Raw genomic sequence first — 20,527 nt, 5'->3', positions numbered from 1 at the left:
AATGTAGCAAGTATATCTCTACCTTGTGGAAGTTCCGGAAAGACATACTGCACAACACTTCACTGTGGTCATTAATCAAGAAGTAGCAGCTATTACAGAGGAAAAAGGTTACAAAAATCCTAAAATGCAGTGATCAAATCATCTGCAGAAAAACAAACACATGCACACACACATGCAACACCACTGTCATTTGGATAGTCTGTATAAAAGCTGTGATTTCAGTAAAAGTTTTGACAAAGATATTTTTGCTCTGTGGGTGTGCTTATATCTGCATCTTAAATAATTTGGATTGATATGATATATACCCTCAGACTGGGATTTAAAGTAAGGATGATAATGGTGTATTGGAATTATTTTTTGTCTTTTATTTAGTTACTTAAAGAATATAAAGATGAAGATTGGAATATGGGCAATATAGTGTATACACTCACAAACAGACGCTACCTTGAAAAGTGCATTGCTTATGCAGAGAGCCATGATCAGGTAAATTAATATGTGTATAAACCATTCTGTCTCTGTCTGTATTTATTAACATACCTAATTATAAACATATCACAGTACAAATTTCTATAGTTTAATACAGCTAATGTAATGTGTTATCTGTCTATTTTATGTGACAACTATTCATACTTGAAAAACATTTAAAAATTATTTTGTAGATCCATAAATTCCAGCTTCAAAATGCAGTACCACTTTTACCCTGCCAAACTGTAATTAAATGATTGTGAATGACAGTTTCAAGTGTTATCTTACATGTTTTCCTTTGTTGTCACAAGAGGAATGTTGGTGCTAATCCAGGTTAATTTTAATTTCCATTTTAGGTTTCCTTCTAAAGGTTTTCTTTTATGCCTTTTCACAAGCTTTCATCATTTTTTCTCTCAGTCACTGAAATCTTTTGCTGATTGATCGCCCTGACCTCTGTCCCTCTTGATTTTAGTCCATCCTCTGTAATGTAGTCTGAGGTATTTTCCAAAGGGCAAAGCTAATTTTGTCAACCCAGATCTTTTGGTTAAAGCTTCTCATTCACAGCCTGTCATATCCTGGCTCATGCCAAAGTTTATTCTCTGCTCAACTCTCCAAGAGTTCTATTCTTCAATACTGTTAAATTTCCACCCATTCCTGAGTAGGTCAACCTTGCTCCAATCTTGTACTTTTCCCCACACACCTGCAAATGCCTACGTCACCTGGGAAGCTCGTGTGAAGACCTAATGCCCTGGCTCAGACATACTCTCCTTGAAGCCTTCATACAGGTGTATAGGGAAAAAATAGTTTCCCCATTCTTCACTTTCTCATCACATTTTAAGCAGAAAATTTGCTTCTGATACCTTTGTATTTCCAGCCTTAGCACTGTGCTATTCCTCGTAGTCACTCAATAAACATAAATAAATGCAGGAAATGGCCATTCAGTTATATAAAGCCTATGAACCAGCATAAACAACATAAAATGAACTCCTTATACATTAAAAAGACAGTAAAACTGTCTGAAATTATTTGCAGTATGTGTATTCAGAAAATTAAAGTTAAACCAATAAGCTCCTCGGTATTTCAGCAGAAATTGACAATTTAAGGTAGACAGTAGTTTTTCAGGTGTCTCCTTGAACTGTTAAGAAAGTATAAGTAGACCAGAGGTCAGCTACCAAGGCCCATGGGCCAGTTTCTGTCTGCTGCTTGTTTTTGTAAAGGTAATTGGAATACAGCCATGTTCATTCACTCACCTATTGTCTATGGCTGCTTTTGAGCCATAATGGTATATTTAAGTAGTTGAGACTGAGGAAGGAGCCCACAATGCCTACACTATGTACTGTTTGGCCTGTACAGAATGTTTGCTCACTCATAAAGTAGACATATATTAAGTTTTGCATCTTCCTAGTTGGAGCAGTACTTTCTTTTCAACTTAAATTGGCTGTGGAGCAAGATCAAACAAATACCTATGAGGAAACCAGAACCAAAACGTAACAAAATAAGAAATGAGTAGTATTAATTTAAGATTGGGGGAATCCCTTGCCAAATACATAACAATATGAAAATTAAAATGCATGCATAAATGATATCTTTCTATTACAAACTCCTAGCAGTTATAGCATGTTTTGAGCTCCCAATATATGTGTATTTTATATGAATAAATAAAAGAATAAATAAATGAGTGGAATAAACAAATTGAAGATGAAACTGGTAGGTTAATTTCATAATTTTTCTCCCCAAATGTACAGAAACAGTATGGATTTACCAAGAATTATTTCATACTTTAAAGATCCACATAATTCTGCCTTGTATTACAAATTGTTGGGAATGTACAAAAAGATGCAAATTGCCTAGTTCTTTCTATAAAAGCAAATGTATACTGAATTTTAAACCTGATAAAAAATTGTAAATATGAATATATATGTGAAAATAGCTTAGAGATTAAAATAGGTTTATAAGTAAAAATATTTTTCTAAAAATGAAAATAATCATACAGTAATAGGGTGAGGAGATTATGGTTTGGTCTCTATGTTTCACTATATATAATTTTTTGTCAATAAATAACACTTGGCATTAGTTAGCTGTTTTTAACCATAAATAATTCAGATCGTTAAGAGGCCTCTTCTGCTGCTCAGGGTGTTTCTGAGTTAACCTGCCCCATTTGTCAACTATTATATTTTCATATAAAACAAACTAATTTTAGATTAGATGGCAAACATAATGAGAAAGCAAATTTTACATTTTAAGAAAAAGTTGTCAATTTGCTGCTGAAGGGGAGAGGGTCCATTGTAATATATTTATATACATATTATATATATAAATACATCTATATAAATATAAATGCATATACATATAAATTACTTTTAGGAAACTCTTCCATTCTTTCAAAACAATAAAATCATGATATGCAAGATATTTTAAAAAATATATTAGTATTCTAATAGTTAATGTAAGATTATGGGATTATATGAAATCATGTATGTGAAACTTTTGAAAATTGTAAAGCACTATAGAATTTAAAGAATTCATTCAATTAAAAAATTCATTGTTCAAATCCTAAAAAAAAGAAAAAATATCTGTTAGTATTCTCAACATTAAAATACATGTTTATTCTAACTTCAAAAAATGTGAAGCATCAGCTTATTATAACAAATATTCAGGTAGCTTATCTTGAGTTTTTCACCAAGCTATTTTAAAAATGAAAGAAGCATAGGTACATGAGAGCTCTCATGTATTTCACCAGCTCACCTTCAGCATAGTGACTGTTGGAAAATACATGAAATTAATATTAATTCACACACCTCTTCTGCACTGTTTCCATTCTGTATAATTGCATGTTATTCTAGTATAAATCACAGCTGCTTAGTACCTATTATTTGCATTTATCTCAGTGACTTTTATTTTTGTAGGCACTCGTTGGGGATAAGACGCTGGCATTTTGGTTGATGGATGCTGAAATGTATACCAACATGAGTGTTCTAACCCCGTTTACTCCAGTTATTGATCGTGGAATACAGCTTCATAAAATGATTCGACTCATTACTCATGCACTCGGCGGAGAAGGCTATCTCAATTTCATGGGTAAGTATGAGCTGAACATATATCCAATCTGTGTTTAAAATGTTAACTAATATTATATATGACATAAGTTATGCAGAATATTTTGGTTTGGTTGTTCAGGTTTAAAATAGAAAATTATAACTTTATTTCTTTAAAGCACTGTTATTTTTACAGTGTAAACTGTAAAAATTAAATTGCTTTAAGATTATTGTTATACTAATACATGATGCAAAAGAAATCTAATGGCTGGTATTTTATTTAATATTGTTGTCAATAAGTGGGGTGAACTTTTCTTAAACAGAATTATTATTCTGAATTTAATCATTGAGTTTATTATTATAGTGTTTGTAATACATTGAACATAAGAAGGATATAATTGTCATGTCGTATCGTATTGAGCTAATATTATTGGTCTTCTTTGAGGTAATTGTATACCAGTATACTTGTATTATAAATGTGGAAGCCAACGCCCAAGATACTGTGATGGACAAAAAAATGTATTTATTTTAAAAAATACGAAAATATGAATATTCAAAGGTCATTGTTGTCTGGGATCTTGAATGATAAAACATAAAAATCAACTAATACCATTTTCAGGTCTATTTGGTCAACCATGACCATTTGAGTTTTAGGAAATTTCACCAGTTTTTAGGTTAGAGAGAGCTAGAAAGATTGGAAAATGCATATGGGAGACTGACATTTTTCTACAATAAAAGCTGTAGAGCTTCAGATTAATTCATTTCTATCTGGAAATTTTTATTAAAAAATCTCAGATTGGGGCTTCCCTGATGGCGCAGTGGTTGAGAGTCCGCCTGCCGATGCAGGGGACACGGGTTCGTGCCCCAGTCCCGGAAGATCCCACATGCCGCGGAGCGGCTGGGCCCGTGAGCCATGGCCGCTGAGCCTGCGCGTCTGGAGCCTGTGCTCCGCAACGGGAGAGACCACAACAGTGAGAGGCCCGCGTATCGCAAAAAAATCTCAGATTGGACTTTTAAAAGCCTCTGTTGTTTGCTAACTTGAGATTAGGAAGCCAGACCCAATAAACCATACACCAGATTTCACCCATACAACCTGTACCTTTCAGTGCATCCCTCTCCTCTCAGGATCACCAAAATTTGTTAATATTCCCAACCTGTCAGGAAGTGGCCCTTATGACCTGTGAGACGGCACTTTGTCTTTCAGGCACCAGGCTGGGCTTCCTGGGTGGACTTTGCAGGCATTGTATTCATAAGTAAAACCGGCCTCAGTTCCTAAAAGGCAACTAGTCCTCTTTCACACAATGAACATCATTCATGAGTATGGCTTTTCCAGTAAGGCCTTAGTCGCACAGTTTATTCAATTATATCTTGATGAAAAGGTGGAGTCAATGAACTTAGGTAAACAACTATGTCACCATGTAAAGTGAGAGATTTTTTAATGTTTTATTTCATTTACAAAAGCAGGGTTTATTAAATTGTTGCAGTGTATATAGATAGATTAAAAAGAAAATGAAAGAGCTTCCTTATATATGTGGAAACTAAAACAACTTTCCTGTTAGAGAAATAAAATCAAAGAAGACCTCTGATTTCATTAGTCCTGTCATTAATTCTTGAAGCCCACTGCATCCGAGAATTCTAGTAATCCTGACTTAGCTTACTGCTTTAGTCTGGAAGTTGTGTAAGCAATATCAGCTCAGAAGCCTATAGCGAAGAGTTGAGAGTGTCAGTAGTTTGAAGTACCTGATAGAGTCCTTTTCCTGAGACTGTCCTTTGTTGAAGACAATTCTAGCCCGTAGCATGCAACAGAGCATCAGAGTAAAATAAAACTATCTGCAGGTGACATAGAATTAATGGCCCTAGATAATTTAATATTGATAACTTTCAGATTAAAAAGGTCTGATGGGGCTTCCCTGGTGGAACAGTGGTTGATAGTCCGCCTGCCGATGCAGGGGACACGGGTTTGTGCCCCGGTCCGGGAAGATCCCACATGCCGCGGAGCGGCTGGGCCCATGAGCCATGGCCACTGAGCCTGCACGTCCGGAGCCTGTGCTCCGCAACGGGAGAGACCACAACAGTGAGAGGCCCGCGTACCGCAAAAAAAAAAAAAGTTCTGATGAAAGTTCATAATGAGAATTGAGTCTTGGTCAATATTTTCCCTGAGGGTAAAAATGGATCATGGACAGCTAAGATCTTAACAAATCTCCAGTAACTTCATAAATTTTGTGAAATGTTTATATTAATATAATCTTAACTGTATATATTCAACCTGAGGATGGCTAAGATGCTATTCTGTTTTGGAAACTCTTCCCATGGAACTTTCAATAGTAACACAACTAAATAAACACAATTATTTCTAGCATCTCTCTATAAGGTCTGTAAATTGACCATATTTGTGGTATCAAATATAATTTTGAAATTATTCTTTGATACAGGACTCAAAGATCTTTTGAAGTTTTCTTCTTACATTTGTCCTTCAAAAGGCTTATAATGTTTAACTCCAATATAGCACTTTTTAAAAATCCTTCTGTCTCAATGTCTTATCTAAATCTAGCATTTCTCTACTAACTTTGAAACCAGTAATCTCCAAAGTCTCTATAATTTCTGATTATTGATGTTGTTTTATGAAATTTAATATTTCCCTGTAAGCTATCATGACTTTAAATATTTTTTTTCCACTTTCTGATCATGGCACTCTCCTGCTGAATGGCTTCAATGGCTGCAGTGTACTCCAGCTGACCTCTAGGCCTTACATGAATGGTCTCCCATGGGTCTTCCCGTTGATGGCTCTGCTCCAGTCAAGCAAGCCTTCTTTCAATTCAATGAATGTACCAACTTCCTTCCACTATGAATTCTGTATATTTTTCTGTTCTCCCCTCTGAAATCACTCTACTCAGATACCCCCTGCCATACCTGACAAAATCCTTCATTTGCAAATCTTTTTTCCTTAGGGCAGTCTTTTCTAAAGCCTCAAGCTTCACTAGTTTTACCTATTATACATTTTTATATTACCCTATACCTACCTTTTGTGGCACATAACAAAATTACATTTTCAAAAACTATTAAATATATAGCTGCCTTGATACATTTAAAACTGAATGAAAATAGGGGTCATCTGTATCTTATTCACTATTATATCTTCATGAACTAGTAGCAATTAGCACAGTATCTAGCACATCACAAGACTTGCACATTTTTACAAAAAAGGATATTTTATATATTTATATATATACATATATGCATATATATAATTACCTTGTAATTATTTTTAGCAGTAGTTCATTAGCTGCAATCACCAGTTGTAGTTTTGTTTTGTTTTGTTTTGTGTGCGGTACGAGGGCCTCTCACTGTTGTGGCCTCCCCCGTTGCGGAGCACAGGCTCCGGACGCGCAGGCTCAGTGGCCATGGCTCACGGGCCCAGCCGCTCCGCGGCATGTGGGATCTTCCCGGACCAGGGCACGAACCCGTGTCCCCTGCATCGGCAGGCGGACTCTCAACCACTGCACCACCAGGGAAGCCCCAGTTGTAGTTTTAAGGAAAGTTATTTTTTTTTCAAGTGGCATGTAAGAAATTAATTTTTAAAAAGGTCAATTTAAGAAATTCAAGACTAAGGAGCAATCTGGTTGTTTACTCATGTTTTAGGCATTTTAAAACTTACTAGCTTTTGGAATTTTATTTTTATTTCCCTCTAGTAGAGAAAGAATGATTTAAAAGAAGTAAGAAAACAACATACTTTTGTAGTTTTTCATTTAAATCTATTTACCTAAATTCATCAGGCATTTAGATATGTGTCCTGTTTATCAAAAATAATTAAGATCAATATGAATTCTCTCACAATGATACCAGTTTGGCTGATTTGTTTTATTTTATTTGTTTTTGTCTTATATACTCATAATTTTGAGTTTAAAAAAGTTCTTTCACTCTGCTTAAAGCCAGGGGAATATTTGCAAGTTTTTTTTAATTTTTAATTTGCTAGGTTATTTTAATTGATTATGAATAAATAGGTTTATATTTCCTATTCTTCCACCATATCATATGAAAGAATCAAATATAGAAGAGGGGAGCAGGGATAGTTAAATTACTTTTATATTTTTATATCATTGATCATAAGAGTTATAATAAATATTAACAAAAGTAAATTTATATTTGACATAGCATACTATATTTTCTAAAACATTTTCATATGCCTCATCTAACTCAATCTTCATAAAGTTTTTTTTTTTAATACTGTCTGGCTTGCAAAGAAACATGGGGTGAAAGAAGAATATTCAGGTATCTAGGTAGATGTTCCAAGTCCCATTTTACTAAAGCTACAACTCAGAGAGAAAAAGGGACACACCTAATATTGTACAACTAGAAAATGACAGCAGCAGATTGTCTTTTTCTTCTATTTACAATGCGAAAAAATTAGAAATGAAAATTATTATTAGATCAGTGTATAGATTAGCTACCAAAATATGGTTAATAAATATCTTTTAGAGAAAAGGTAGAGCATAGTGGTTAAGAAAGCGATCTCGATGGGAATCCAAGCTTAGCTGTGTGAGCTGGGTAAGGGGCATCATTACTCTGTACCTTTGTTTGCTCAGTGGTAGAATGGAGTAGTGCCTGCCTCAGAGGATTGTTTTCAGGGTGAAATGATTTAATACGTACACAAGACTTAGAATATTGCCAGGCACATAACTCATATTTAATGTTTCTTTAAATTTAATTTCACTTGAAGTTAAATTTACTATTACTATTTTTAATATTACTAGCTATTCCATTGAATATATGGGTCCTGAACGCTGATGTTTCAATTCCATCCAAGAGTGTTTCTTTAGAATCTTATCTGATGGTATATTGTTTAATGTAAAAGTTTCTTAAAATATTTAACTCATTTCCTCTTGAAAACATCAGTAAAGGCAGTAATTCTTTGTTAAAAATCAAATGACATTTTCCTAGGTGGTATTATGTGGTTAATTATACAGAAGTTAAGGCATTTCTATAGTAAATCTCACTAAGAGTTAAGATTACTTTTTTTTTTAATTCATAGTGATGTCTGCTGAATGCTGCTGCTAAAACATCTTAACTTTCATGTATGAAGAGGTGTGATGTTTGCCTTGATTCTCATTTCTAGGATAAGCCAATATGATATTAATCAGTTAACATTTATTATATATTATATGGTATCTGTGTATGAGTGTGTGTGAGCATTGTATAAAACTTAATATAGGGCTTCCCTGGTGGCACAGTGGTTGAGAGTCCGCCTGCCGATGCAGGGGACACGGGTTGGTGCCCCGGTCCGGGAAGATCCCACATGCCGCGGAGCGGCTGGACCCGTGAGCCATGGCCGCTGAGCCTGCGCGTCCGGAGCCGGTGCTCCACAACGGGGGAGGCCACAACAGTGAGAGGCCCGCGGACCGCAAAAAAAAAAAAAAAAAAAAAAAAAAACTTAATATATTTTTCTGGAATACCTGTGCCGAGATTTATTTTACACAGAAAGAGGGAGGAAGGGAGGGAGCGAGAGAGAGATGTAGATTGATATAAAGCAACTTCAGTTTAAAAAGTTAGTGAATTTGACATATATATCAATTTAAACTATACACAATATATTTATAACACATTCTAGAATGTGTTTTAACACAATTTATAACATTCCTTCATGCTTCAGACATTTATATGTATCTACTATGTACCAGGTATTGCTAAGTGGTGGATATTCTTGGGTGAAAAAGAGTTCTTGCCCTCAAGGTCTCAAAACCCAAAAGGGGATCCAGACAAGTAGGCAGACAAGTATCTCTGTCCTAGTACATTCACTAGGTACAGTGATAGAGATAAGCAGAGAATGTCATGTAAATATGTAGGAAACTGGGTTAAGAGATTAGGTTGTTGGTGGAATTTATGAGCTGCTTCAGCCAGGCAAACATAGAAAAATAGAAAGGCACAAGAAAGCCATATGACAAACTTAGGGAAAGTCTAAGAAGGAGTAGGACTGAAGCAGTGGAGTGAGATTAAAGTCAGTTGGGAATATTAAATTTCAAATAAATGAAAAAACTGGGGCCCGAAGAAATCAATTTAGAGATCATTCATTGATTGGCAAGTTTAATGAAAAAATGTGATTTTCAATCACTTTAAAACATCATGAACTCTTCAGTAAGAAAGGCCTGGTATTGACTGATGGTTTAATAGCTTTATGGTTTATTTTTTTATCTATTTGTAATATAACTAAAAGGAGACAGATTAGAAAAATAAGACGTGATTATTGATAATCTATGTGGATATGTCTATGCTATTTTTATAATCAGTGGTTATTTAATGTTTAATTGTTGGTTAAAAATAAATATAGAATGAAAAACATCTGCTTTACACATAGGATGACCTCAGTGAATATATGTTGCAGGCATACCTTGTTTCACTGTGCTTCACTTTATTGTACTTCACAGATATTGTGTTTTTTACAAATTGAAGGTTTGTGGCAACCTTGCGTTGAGCAAGTCTATGGGCACAATTTTTACAACAGCCTTTGCTCACTTCCTGTATCTATCCCATTTTCATAATTCTCACAGCATTTCATACTTTTTCATTATTATTATATTTGTTATGGTGATCTGTGATCAGCACTCTTTTTTTAATTGAAGTGTATCTGATTTACAGTATTATATTAGTTTCAGGTATATAACATAGTGATTCAATATTTTTACAGATTATACTCTATTTAAACTTATTACAAAATATGGCTATATTTCCCTGAGCTGTACAATATATCCTTGTAGCTTATTTATTTAATACGTATCTCTTAATCTCCTACCCTTATTTTGCCCCACCCCTTCCATTTCCCCACTGGTGACCACTAATTTATGAGTCTGTTTCTGTTTTTTTATATTCATTTGTTGGTTTCATTTTTTAGATTCCATATATAAGTAATAACAGAGTATTTGTCTTTCTCTGTTTGACGTTTCACTAAGCATAATACCTTCTAGGTCCATTCACATTGTTGCAAATGGCAGAATTTCATTCTTTTTTATGCCTGACTAATATTCCATTGTGTGTGTGTATATATATTTTTTGTATCACATCTTCTTCATCCATTCATCTGTTGATGGACACTAAGGTTGCTTCCATATCTTGGCTGTTATAAACAATGCTGCTATGAACATTGGGGTGCATGTTATCTTTTCGAATTAGTGTTTTCATTTTCTTCAGATATAGTCCCAGGATTGGAATTGCTGGATCGTATGGTAATTCTATTTTTAGTTTTCGGAGGAACCTCCATACTGTTTTCCATAGTGGCTTCACCAATTTACATCCCCACCAGCAGTGTACTAAGGTTCCCTTTTCTCCACATCCTCTCCAACATTTGTTATTTGTAGACTTTTTGATGATAGCCATTCTGACAGGTGTTTGGTGATATCTCATTGTGGTTTTGATTTGCTTTAATGTTACTGCTGCAGCTTGCCAAAGGTTCAGATGATGGTTAGCACTTTTTAGCAATACACTACTTTTTTTTTTTTTTTTTTTGTGGTACGTGGGCCTCTCACTGTTGTGGCCTCTCCCATTGTGGAGCACAAGCTCCAGACGCGCAGGCCCAGAGGCCATGGCTCACGGGCCTAGCCACTCCGTGGCATGTGGGATCCTCCCGGACCAGGGCACGAACCTGTGTCCCCTGCATCGGCAGGTGGACTCTCAACCACTGCGCCACCAGGGAAGCCCAGCAATACACTATTTTTTAAATTAAGATATGTACATTGTTTTTAGAAATAATGCTATTACTATAGACTATAGTATAGTGTAAATGTAACTTTTATATGCACTGAGAAACCAAACAATTTGTGTGACTCACTATATTGCAATATTCACATTATTGAGGTAGTCTGGAACTGAACCCACAGTACTTTCTCACTATGCCTATACTTGTATGTAGATAAACTGCTAAAGCAATTCAAAGAAGAAGAAACTGTGGTTAATGATATATTTTGCCCCATTTTCTGGTGGTTCTCTGGTTATCTTGGAAGTGCTACCTTTTCCTAACCCAGCTTACTGAGGCAGAGGGAGTAGTTGCATGACCTTGTCATGTGACTCGTCAGGAACTGCTATAGAGAGGTGTGGCCAGGCAGGCAAATGGGCTACTATGTCCAGTAATTGTGTACTGGGAAAAAAAACACCAATACAGATGCTGCAGTATTAATTCCAGGTACAGTTGGCCCTTGAACAATGCAATTTTGAACCTCAAGTGTCCACTCATACATGAATATTTTTCAGTATTTAGTACTACAGTACTACAAACTAAGTGGTTGGTTGGATCTACAGATGTGGAGACACTAAGCATATGGAGGGCCAACTATAAGTTACTAGTGGATAAACCTTGTCATTTTTCAAGAGTCAACTGAAATACCAAAATAATGCATTGATGGTATTCTTTATTAAAGACTGCTTAGAATTCTAGAAAAAGAGAAGAACCTAAGTATTTAACTCATTTAAAATATAAACATGTACATATTTTAAAATATCAAGTAAAGTATAAATTAAAATCTAAATATTAAGCACATATCTTGCTGATTTAAAATATTGGCAGACATGTATAATCTTAAGAATCAGCTATCCAAACAAAATGATGAAAATTTAATCTCAAAGTCAAAAACTAAATAATATTATTTAATCATTTTTAAAGATTTGAATTTCAAAAATAACGTGAATTAAAGTGTTGTCATCATCGAGTTAGTTCCAAGTCAGTTTCTGTGAAAAATTTTCTGCCTCTTCAGAAAGCTCTTTGTAATCCTATCCTAGGCTGGGCAATGGTAGGAGAAGGTTACATTGGACAGCTAACTCCAAATATGTTAATTTTCACGTAACCAAGTGTCATATAACTTGAAGAAAATCTTTTTAAGCAACTTGACTTCATTTTCTTGAGTTTCATCATATATAGATAGAGATTCAGATGCAGAGTGATCTGAATCACTTTCAATACTGTCATGTTCATGTTCCACTTGTTCAGAAAGTCTTTGAACTAAAGTAAGAATCATTCTTGCAACAGAAGCTTTGCTTTCCCGGTTACCATTTTCTTTTTCCTCCTGGGAACTCTATGTTATAGAATACCATTTTCTAAATGAGTACACCTTCATTCCATTAGAAATTTTAATGCTGCATGTAACTCTCTGGGTTTATGTCAAAACATAAGTGATGCCAATTTCTCATTTAAAAAGTACTGAACTAGCAGGGTTAAAATCAACAAAACTAACAATGTTTCACTACTATAATATGGCATGATAGTCCAGAAAACTGAAAACTCATGTTGCAGTCATAAAATACATATTCCGCATGACATCAGCTGTTACTACATAAAACTGAAATGTCAGAAGTAATCTGGAATCATTGGGACTCATTGATTTGTTCCCTCATTTATTTATTCATTCATTCAGTTAAACCAATTATTTTCATGTCAATTTCTGGATGTAAGTAGAGTTGTGTGAAGGCAAAGAAGTTCATGCTTGATAACTTTTATATTATCAGTGAGGTCATCATTTGAGAGTGGAAGGAGCAAGAGACTTTTGAGAAAAAAAGTAGAAGTATGAAATGGACATCTTCAGGCGTGAAAATACTAGAGAACTGTAGTAGAATATCTAGGTAATACTGAATGCTTATTTGAGATTTGTAATCAAGATTATAAGCCAAATCAACCTCTTTGTTGTGTGACATTTTTTTTTTTCCTAGTAGTCCATGGTTGATCAAGGGTTGGAATTTTGTCAGGCATCTGTCAAAAGAGGGAAGGATTTTGAAAGTGTTAGGAAATAGCTGATGTAATAGAGAACCCATAAATCACTGATTCTCAAAATTGCACACTGGAATGACTTGGAGAGTTTCAAAAAATACTAGAAATTGTGATTGAATTGGCCTTTGCTATAGCCTGGGCTTTGGAATTTTTTAAAGATTCCTTAAGGCTAGGAAGTAAAGAGAGAATTCCAAGAGGATGTAAAAGATATAGGAAAGTTCTCTGGTTCTAGAACAGAAATCATAGAGGGCACGGTACAAGGAAGGGAAGTTGGGACAGATGATGGGTATGTTGTGAGTCCAACTGTCAGTGAAGGGCCAATGAAGGACCAGGAGGCTGGACTTGGACTTCCCATAGCAAACAAGGCAAACAGGAATGGGGCTGCTTCTGGAGTTTTCCTGGTTGGTATTGAGAAGCTTTCTCAAATAGATTTTTATCAACAGATAGAATTTAAATGAGAAGGCTTTTCTACTTTTCTTATATTGTTTTCTCTATAAACAAACTAAAATCATGACAATGGAGTAAACTGTCTTTTATTAACAGTGTGGTCATCTGGTATGCGTACATCTGTTTTTATTACTTTCTTCTTTAGGAATCTCATTACCATGTTGTTTTCCTAGTTTCTGTAATGAGTGGTACCTGTGGAGAAAGAGGCATAATTACAAACTGGCAATTTTCTCTCTCAGCAGTATTATGAAATTTCCATTACTAAATTTGAAGGATTTTCTCAATATGATTATATTGTATTTTGACATTTGGAATTCTGTGGGACATTCTTTAATGAATATGTTACATTCTCCCTAAAGCCACAGGGAAAGTTGGATGGATTTTGTGTCGGTCTGCATTTAGTGATAGCTACATTATACTTCGGTGTAAAATGTGTGATCCTACTTCACATCTTCCATCTGTGATAGTTTAGTGTCAAACTTGTAAATTCTTCTTTTTTCTGATAGATAGGAATACAATAAAAATTTAAATGTCTTCCTGCTAAGTGCTGGAATTGAAGCAGTTATAAGAGGACAAAATACACTCTGCCGAGCAGTAGGAGTGCTGGTTTTTGGCATTTTCTCTTAGCTTGTTGAGGCAAGTTTACTGAATGTGACAGAGCTAGGAGAAGTCTGTAAAACTGAGCTGTGAAAAACTGCAAAATTCTCAATATGAGCAGCTGTAAATGGCTTGAAGCCCTGTTAAAATGCTCAGAGACACAAATAGAATCTATTTTAAATGGCATAGACTTAAAAGTAATGGCCCTGATTTGATTCACAGCACACTGATAACCAATTTTGGCTGGCATTTAATGAGAATATGAGTACAGCATGGGGCTAAGAAGGAAGTACTGCTGCAGTTACCTGGGGATCTTTAAAATACTGAACCCTGAGCCTCATCAACCTTTCACGCCAGAGTCAGCGATCGTGAGGCTGTGACACTAGTGGTTTTAAAAAAAAAATCTCACAAAGTGATTAACTTGTGGAGATAGAACATAGAGATCCACTGATGGGAAGGAAATGCAAAAATGAAAGTTAGACCAAAGACAGATCCAGACTGTGCTGGGATCACTGGGGGCTAGCTGAGGGACTCACCTGTCCCTTTCCCGACGTGATTTAAATACCCCGCTCAGTACCAGAAGTGTTCTTTCTGACAGGTTAATTTTCACACAAGAACCTTCAAATCCTTGCCGACGATTATAACCTGGGAGAAGAGTCACTTTAGAGAAGTTCATCTTAACCTAGTGAAGAATGTTTCTGATGCAATTTATCCACATTTTTCTCTAGCCCACTCACATTGTTCAAGTTGAATACATCACACCCTTTACACATAGGAAAAGGGTCTACTAGTAATCTGGATGTTGAGAGGAAAACAGAAGCAACTGAACCTATGTGTCCTTAATTCTTCCCGTCTTGATCTTAGGGTAGGATATCTGTATAAGTCCCTGCATATCTTCTTTTGGGGTCTGTGTGGTTGTCAGTGGTGTTATTGGGTGTGGTATAAATGATTCTCCCTAAACTACTGTTCAGCTGGGCTGACGTCCTACTGAAGTTCCAAAAAAATGGTTAAAGCAATAAGATGAGACCCACTGCAGGACCCCAGTCTTTATCCATCTAAGCAAGGTCTGCTGCTCTCTGGTCATTTGCCTCTAAGCCTTTTACACCAGAAACAAGAATTTTTTTCTCTCTTTGGTTTATTGCTCTAAAACTGCATCAGAAAGTAGAGATATTAATTATTACTGTTGGTTCAAATGTTTATTTCATTAGAGAGGCTTGCTGGGAAAATAAGATTGTTCTTCTGTGCAGAACATGCTAATCAATGGAATATTATTCCTCATGTGTTATGGATTTTAAGCCAAAACTTACCATCTAGGGCACTGACTTTTCTCAGTGAGAAGGTATATGATCATATCTTTATAAAGAAAGAAAATTCCCACATATGGGAGACACGTATTTTTCTTTTCATCTCTCTCTCCTCAAGGTGAGATAATCACAAATAGGAAGTTCAACATGTAGGCTGCATAGCAGATTTCCTAATGTAACAAAACAATAAAATGGGCCTGGACCTTAAAATAAGTCCCAGTGAAAAGAGCACAGTTTTTTCTAAAGTTAATATCTGAATTATTTTCTCTTAGGCTACTACACACACAAAAACACACACATAAATACACATTGTATGTATACTGTGTGTGTATATGTATGTGTATGTATGCATGTATGTATATATAACATTGAATGAACTCACTATCCACATAGCCCTGGGTTAAAAGTTTAGTATATAAACTTCTCTAGCTCCATTGTTGAGTTGTAGATGGTGGAGTTTGCAGAATGGAGGAACTATGTAATTTAGCATTATTTAGAAACATAGAAATTTCATCAAACCTTCCTTATTACTTTGTTACCTAGCATTTTAAAAGAACTTCAAAGCCTCACTTTATGAGCTTCAGTGTCCCACAGAAGAATCCTCTAAATTCAGGGAGTCATCTAGGTCCAGGATCCTCTGTCAAATTGCTCATCTTCCTAAGAAGGGAAAAAATAAGGTATTATCCTAAGACATGTGAGTAAAGATAAATTAATATATAATGGACATCATAACTAGCCCTGGATTCCTAATTTAGAGTTATATCTTTAAGCCTCCCCCTGATCCAATCCCAAAGGCCCACCTGGGTGATAACCTCATCTTATTGGTGGAATCTGCCTAAAGGATATGCCAATAAATGAATAAGCATCCCACTCTCCCCCACTGGTCCCATGGTATGGATTTTCTTTACACGTCACAATATTTCTGCTGTGGCGTTAGGCTCTTGAATCATTTCTCTCTTTTACTAATTCTCTTCTCTCCACTTTTACTAGATAGTAAGTCTTGTTATTTGGCTCACAGCCTTTTAGAGCTTTTCATAGGCTTCTAGAGGTTACCAAGAAACCCCCAGATCTTCCTTCCAAGCAGGATTGATCAGAGAGTTTATTTTAGCTAAAAAACTGAATGGCTGACTTTTCCAGTATTATTCAAGCAGGCTGTAAAAATCCTTATAACCATAGGATGCAAAAGGTGATTGATTATATATTACCAGAGCTGGTGAGCTATGTATGGCTGTCATCTCTTGGGATGTGATGGTGACTGCTCTAAACACAAATAATCTGCTCTGACAGCGTTTCTCCTGAGCAACTTGCCAACAGGAGATAGGATTTAGAAGGTGAATTTCTTTGCCTCTAAAACTTGAGATCATTATCTGAGTTTTAACTCTCCACCCCACCTCACTCCCCCAAGCAAAGCAGGATGGTGAAATATACACACTAATCTCAGTTAGTAGTAGAGTGATTAAATTCCTTGGGAAATATAGTAATTTTTCTTTTTCCTTTCTCACTGGAGAGACACAGGTTTCTCTTTGGGAATATATTTTCCTTGAGGGATTGGGGGCATGCATATTATTTGGGTGACTTGTCTTCATTTGACAGTCTTTGAACAAGGTAGTCTTAAACTAGCTCCAATATCTTGAATATTTACCCTGAGCAAGGCAGTACAATAAGTGCTTTACATATAACATCTCATTTAAACCTGTGTTGCCATCCTGAAAGGTAGGAATGATTGCCTTCATTTCACACGTAAAGGACATGAAAGGTTAAGTGGCTTGTTCAGATCAATACAAGAGCCAGAATTTGAGCACAGCTCTGTCTGCCTCACACTACTTCATATGAGCCAATATAGTCAGCCCTCGGTTCCCGTGACGGGGCAGGGATTGCTTCCAGGACCCTCCAGGATAGCAAAATCCAAGGATGTTCAGGCCCCTTACGTAAAATCAGTCACGCAGTACAGTCTTTTGTATCCGTGGTTTTTGCATCCTGGGATACGGAGAGCCAACTCTATTATTATTTTACCTAAAATGTATGCTAAGATTGTCAGTGATGTTGGTAAATCTCTAGCTATAGACATCCCTCCAGAGGAGGTAAGTCAAAGAGGAAAATAACAAACCAAATTTTATATTGTGCAGCAATCTGAAACAAATCAAGGGAGAAAGTAACTTATTCTCAAATTTCAAGCCAGTCTTACAAATGACTTGTTAGTCCCCTATGCTTCCTTCATTCTACAGTGATTCAGCACCTACTGCCAGGTCAGGTACCAGCCTAGGACCTATCTTACAAAGAGAAGACGTAGGCATTAGCTCACAGAGCGTAGTGTCCAGGAAGAAGACTGACAAAGCCAGATAGCCGTAAGTGTGTTGGGTGATAAATGTCACCTTCAAGATCCGCATTGAGCAGTGTGAGTACCCCAGGGAAGAACACTAAACTGATACTCGGGGGTGGGGGGGTGGAAGTAGTGGGCTATAAGGGAGGGTGTCCTGCAGAAAGGGAGTTCAGTTTAAAGTGCCCCATTCCTCTCTATCCTGATCCTCTATGAGTGTCCCTCACTGGAATGGTGACTACGAAAAGCTAAGAAGGTGAAACAGAATGAGGGACATATTAATTTAGGACATGAATGATGAGAGAGAGGCCAAGTCATAGAGAGCTATTGAAGGGTTTTTACAGGAGATTGACATTGTCAGATCCACAGTTTAGATATGTTACTGGACTAAATATGTGAGAGATAGATTTAAGGGAGCAGTGACCTCACACTAAATATAGCACTGCAAGATCTTCTGTCACTGGAGTTCTTTAAAATTGGTTTAAAACTGTAGGTCTCAGTTCTTTCCACACTATTCACATCAGTCAGTAAATTGGATGTATCTCTTGTGGATGGGTTCAAAATCATTTACTTCATTAAAAAAAAAAGATTTTTCTGAAGATTATGAGGAAAATAAAACTGCCATTTTCCAGAGCCATACAAATACTAGGATTCCTCTGATTATTGCCTCAAAATGAAAGAGAAATTTAATTGTTAATTCCACCTAAGTTATGTAATATAACGATAAAACTATCATTATATTATTTAGGTAAATTATTCTTACTGTATATTTATATCCAAAGTAATCAAGTAATAGTACTTGAAATTTTTGGTCTATGTAGGTCATATAAAAGATACGTTTCTTTGTGCAAGTTTGAATCAACCTCTGCATTTTATTTCATAATTCAAAAATGATCCAGGTGCTTGATTTAAGCAGTTTTAAAAATATAGGTAGTATAGGTATAACTCACATTATGAAATAACTATCATTTGGAAAAGTTTTCTTTAATTTAGAGTTTGAAAATGAATAATTTGAGATGCAATTGAAAATGTGTTATTTTAAAGAATTCTGTAATATAGCAAAGAATTACCACCTGATTTGTCTTTCATGAAAACATTTTCATATCATTAAGTTGCTTAAAGTAAGTTGTACCTGTAGAAGCATAAATTATAAATTAAAAAGAATGATAGCATAACTTTTTTTTTTTTTTTTTTTTTTTGCGGTCCGCGGGCCTCTCACTGTTGTGGCCTCCCCCGTTGTGGAGCACCGGCTCCGGACGCGCAGGCTCAGCGGCCATGGCTCACGGGCCCAGCCGCTCCGCGGCATGCGGGATCTTCCCAGACCGGGGCACGAACCCGTGTCCCCTGCATCGGCAGGCGGACTCTCAATGCGCCACCAGGGAAGTCCGATAGCATAACTTTTAAAGCCTAAACAGTTCATAACTATATTATAGAAAGTCTACAATACAATAGTTATCTGCCCTTTAAAAACATATTCAGGAAATGTATTGAAAATTAACTAAAAAGCTTATACTATTAAACTTTAAAAATGTCAACTTTCAGTTTTTATAGAGGAATTTTATAGCTTGAGAGAAACAATCCAGAAACTGCTCTGCATCTTTGTTTGTACGCCATTGTCTAATAGACCCTTATGAATTACTTTTTAAAAAAACTAATGGGACTTCCCTGGTGGTGCAGTGGTTAAGAATCCGCCTGCCAATGCAGGGGACACTGGTTCGAGCCCTGGCCCACGAAGATCCCACATGCCGCAGAGCAGCTAAGCCCGTGCGCCACAACTGCTGAGCCTGTGCCCTAGAGCTGGAGTGCCACAACTACTGAAGCCTACGCCCCTAGACCCTGTGCCCCGCAACAAGAGAAGCCCATGCACCGCAACGAAGAGTAGCCCCTGTTCACCACAACTAGAGAAAGCCTGCACACAGCAATGAAGACCCAACGCAGCCTAAAATAAATAAATTTATTTTTTAAAATAATAAATAAAATGAAAAATGATTTTTAAAAGTTAAAAAAAATAAAGGACAGTGATAAAGCAAAAAAAAAAACTAATGACTGGGTAGGGGCAGGGAGATGGGGAGATATTAGTCAGAGGGTACAAAATTTCAGTTATAAGACAAGTCTGGAAATGTACAGCATGGTGATTACAGTTAATAATAGTGTACTATATACTTGAAAGTTTCTTAGCGAGTAGATCTTAAATGTTCTCACTACAAAAATAAAATCGTAATTATGTGACCCAATGGAGGTGTTAAAAGCTCTGGTGGTAATCATTTTGCAATATATAAGTACATCAAATCAACACATTGTACACCTTAAACTAATACAATGTTATATGTCAATTATATCTTAATAAAGCTGGAGGGGGTGCCTGTGATTAAAATAAAGACACTTGGAATGTGAAGGAATAAAAAAAAAACCAAAAAACTAATGATAGGTGTTTGAGCTTCACCAACATACACAAAACCACCATCATTCAGAGGTTCCATTTTGAGATGTGCTGAGATGACCATTTGCGGATGAAAAGATGACAAAAATGAAAGTTTGAAAACCTATATAATCCACACCTTTTCAATACTTTAATCTTACATACATTATGATTATATAAAAGTCATAAGTGAAAGTTTCA

The 20,527-nt window shown here is 35.9% G+C and overlaps 1 protein-coding gene across 1 annotated transcript in view; it reads left to right on the top strand.

The window, feature by feature from the left end:
- Positions 1–20,527, top strand: part of GBE1 (1,4-alpha-glucan branching enzyme 1) — a 297,920-nt gene that overhangs the window by 219,647 nt on the left and 57,746 nt on the right. The window contains exons 11-12 of the mRNA XM_029213759.1: positions 373–483; positions 3,372–3,543. Coding sequence (XP_029069592.1) covers positions 373–483; positions 3,372–3,543 — 283 coding nt within the window. The remainder of the gene's footprint in view (positions 1–372; positions 484–3,371; positions 3,544–20,527) is intronic.

The sequence above is a fragment of the Monodon monoceros genome, unplaced genomic scaffold (assembly GCF_005190385.1).
Source record: "Monodon monoceros isolate NGI ecotype Baffin Bay Population unplaced genomic scaffold, NGI_Narwhal_1 Super_Scaffold_11, whole genome shotgun sequence".
NCBI classification, from domain to species: Eukaryota; Metazoa; Chordata; class Mammalia; order Artiodactyla; family Monodontidae; genus Monodon; species Monodon monoceros.
This window is presented reverse-complemented; position numbering and strand designations above follow the sequence as displayed.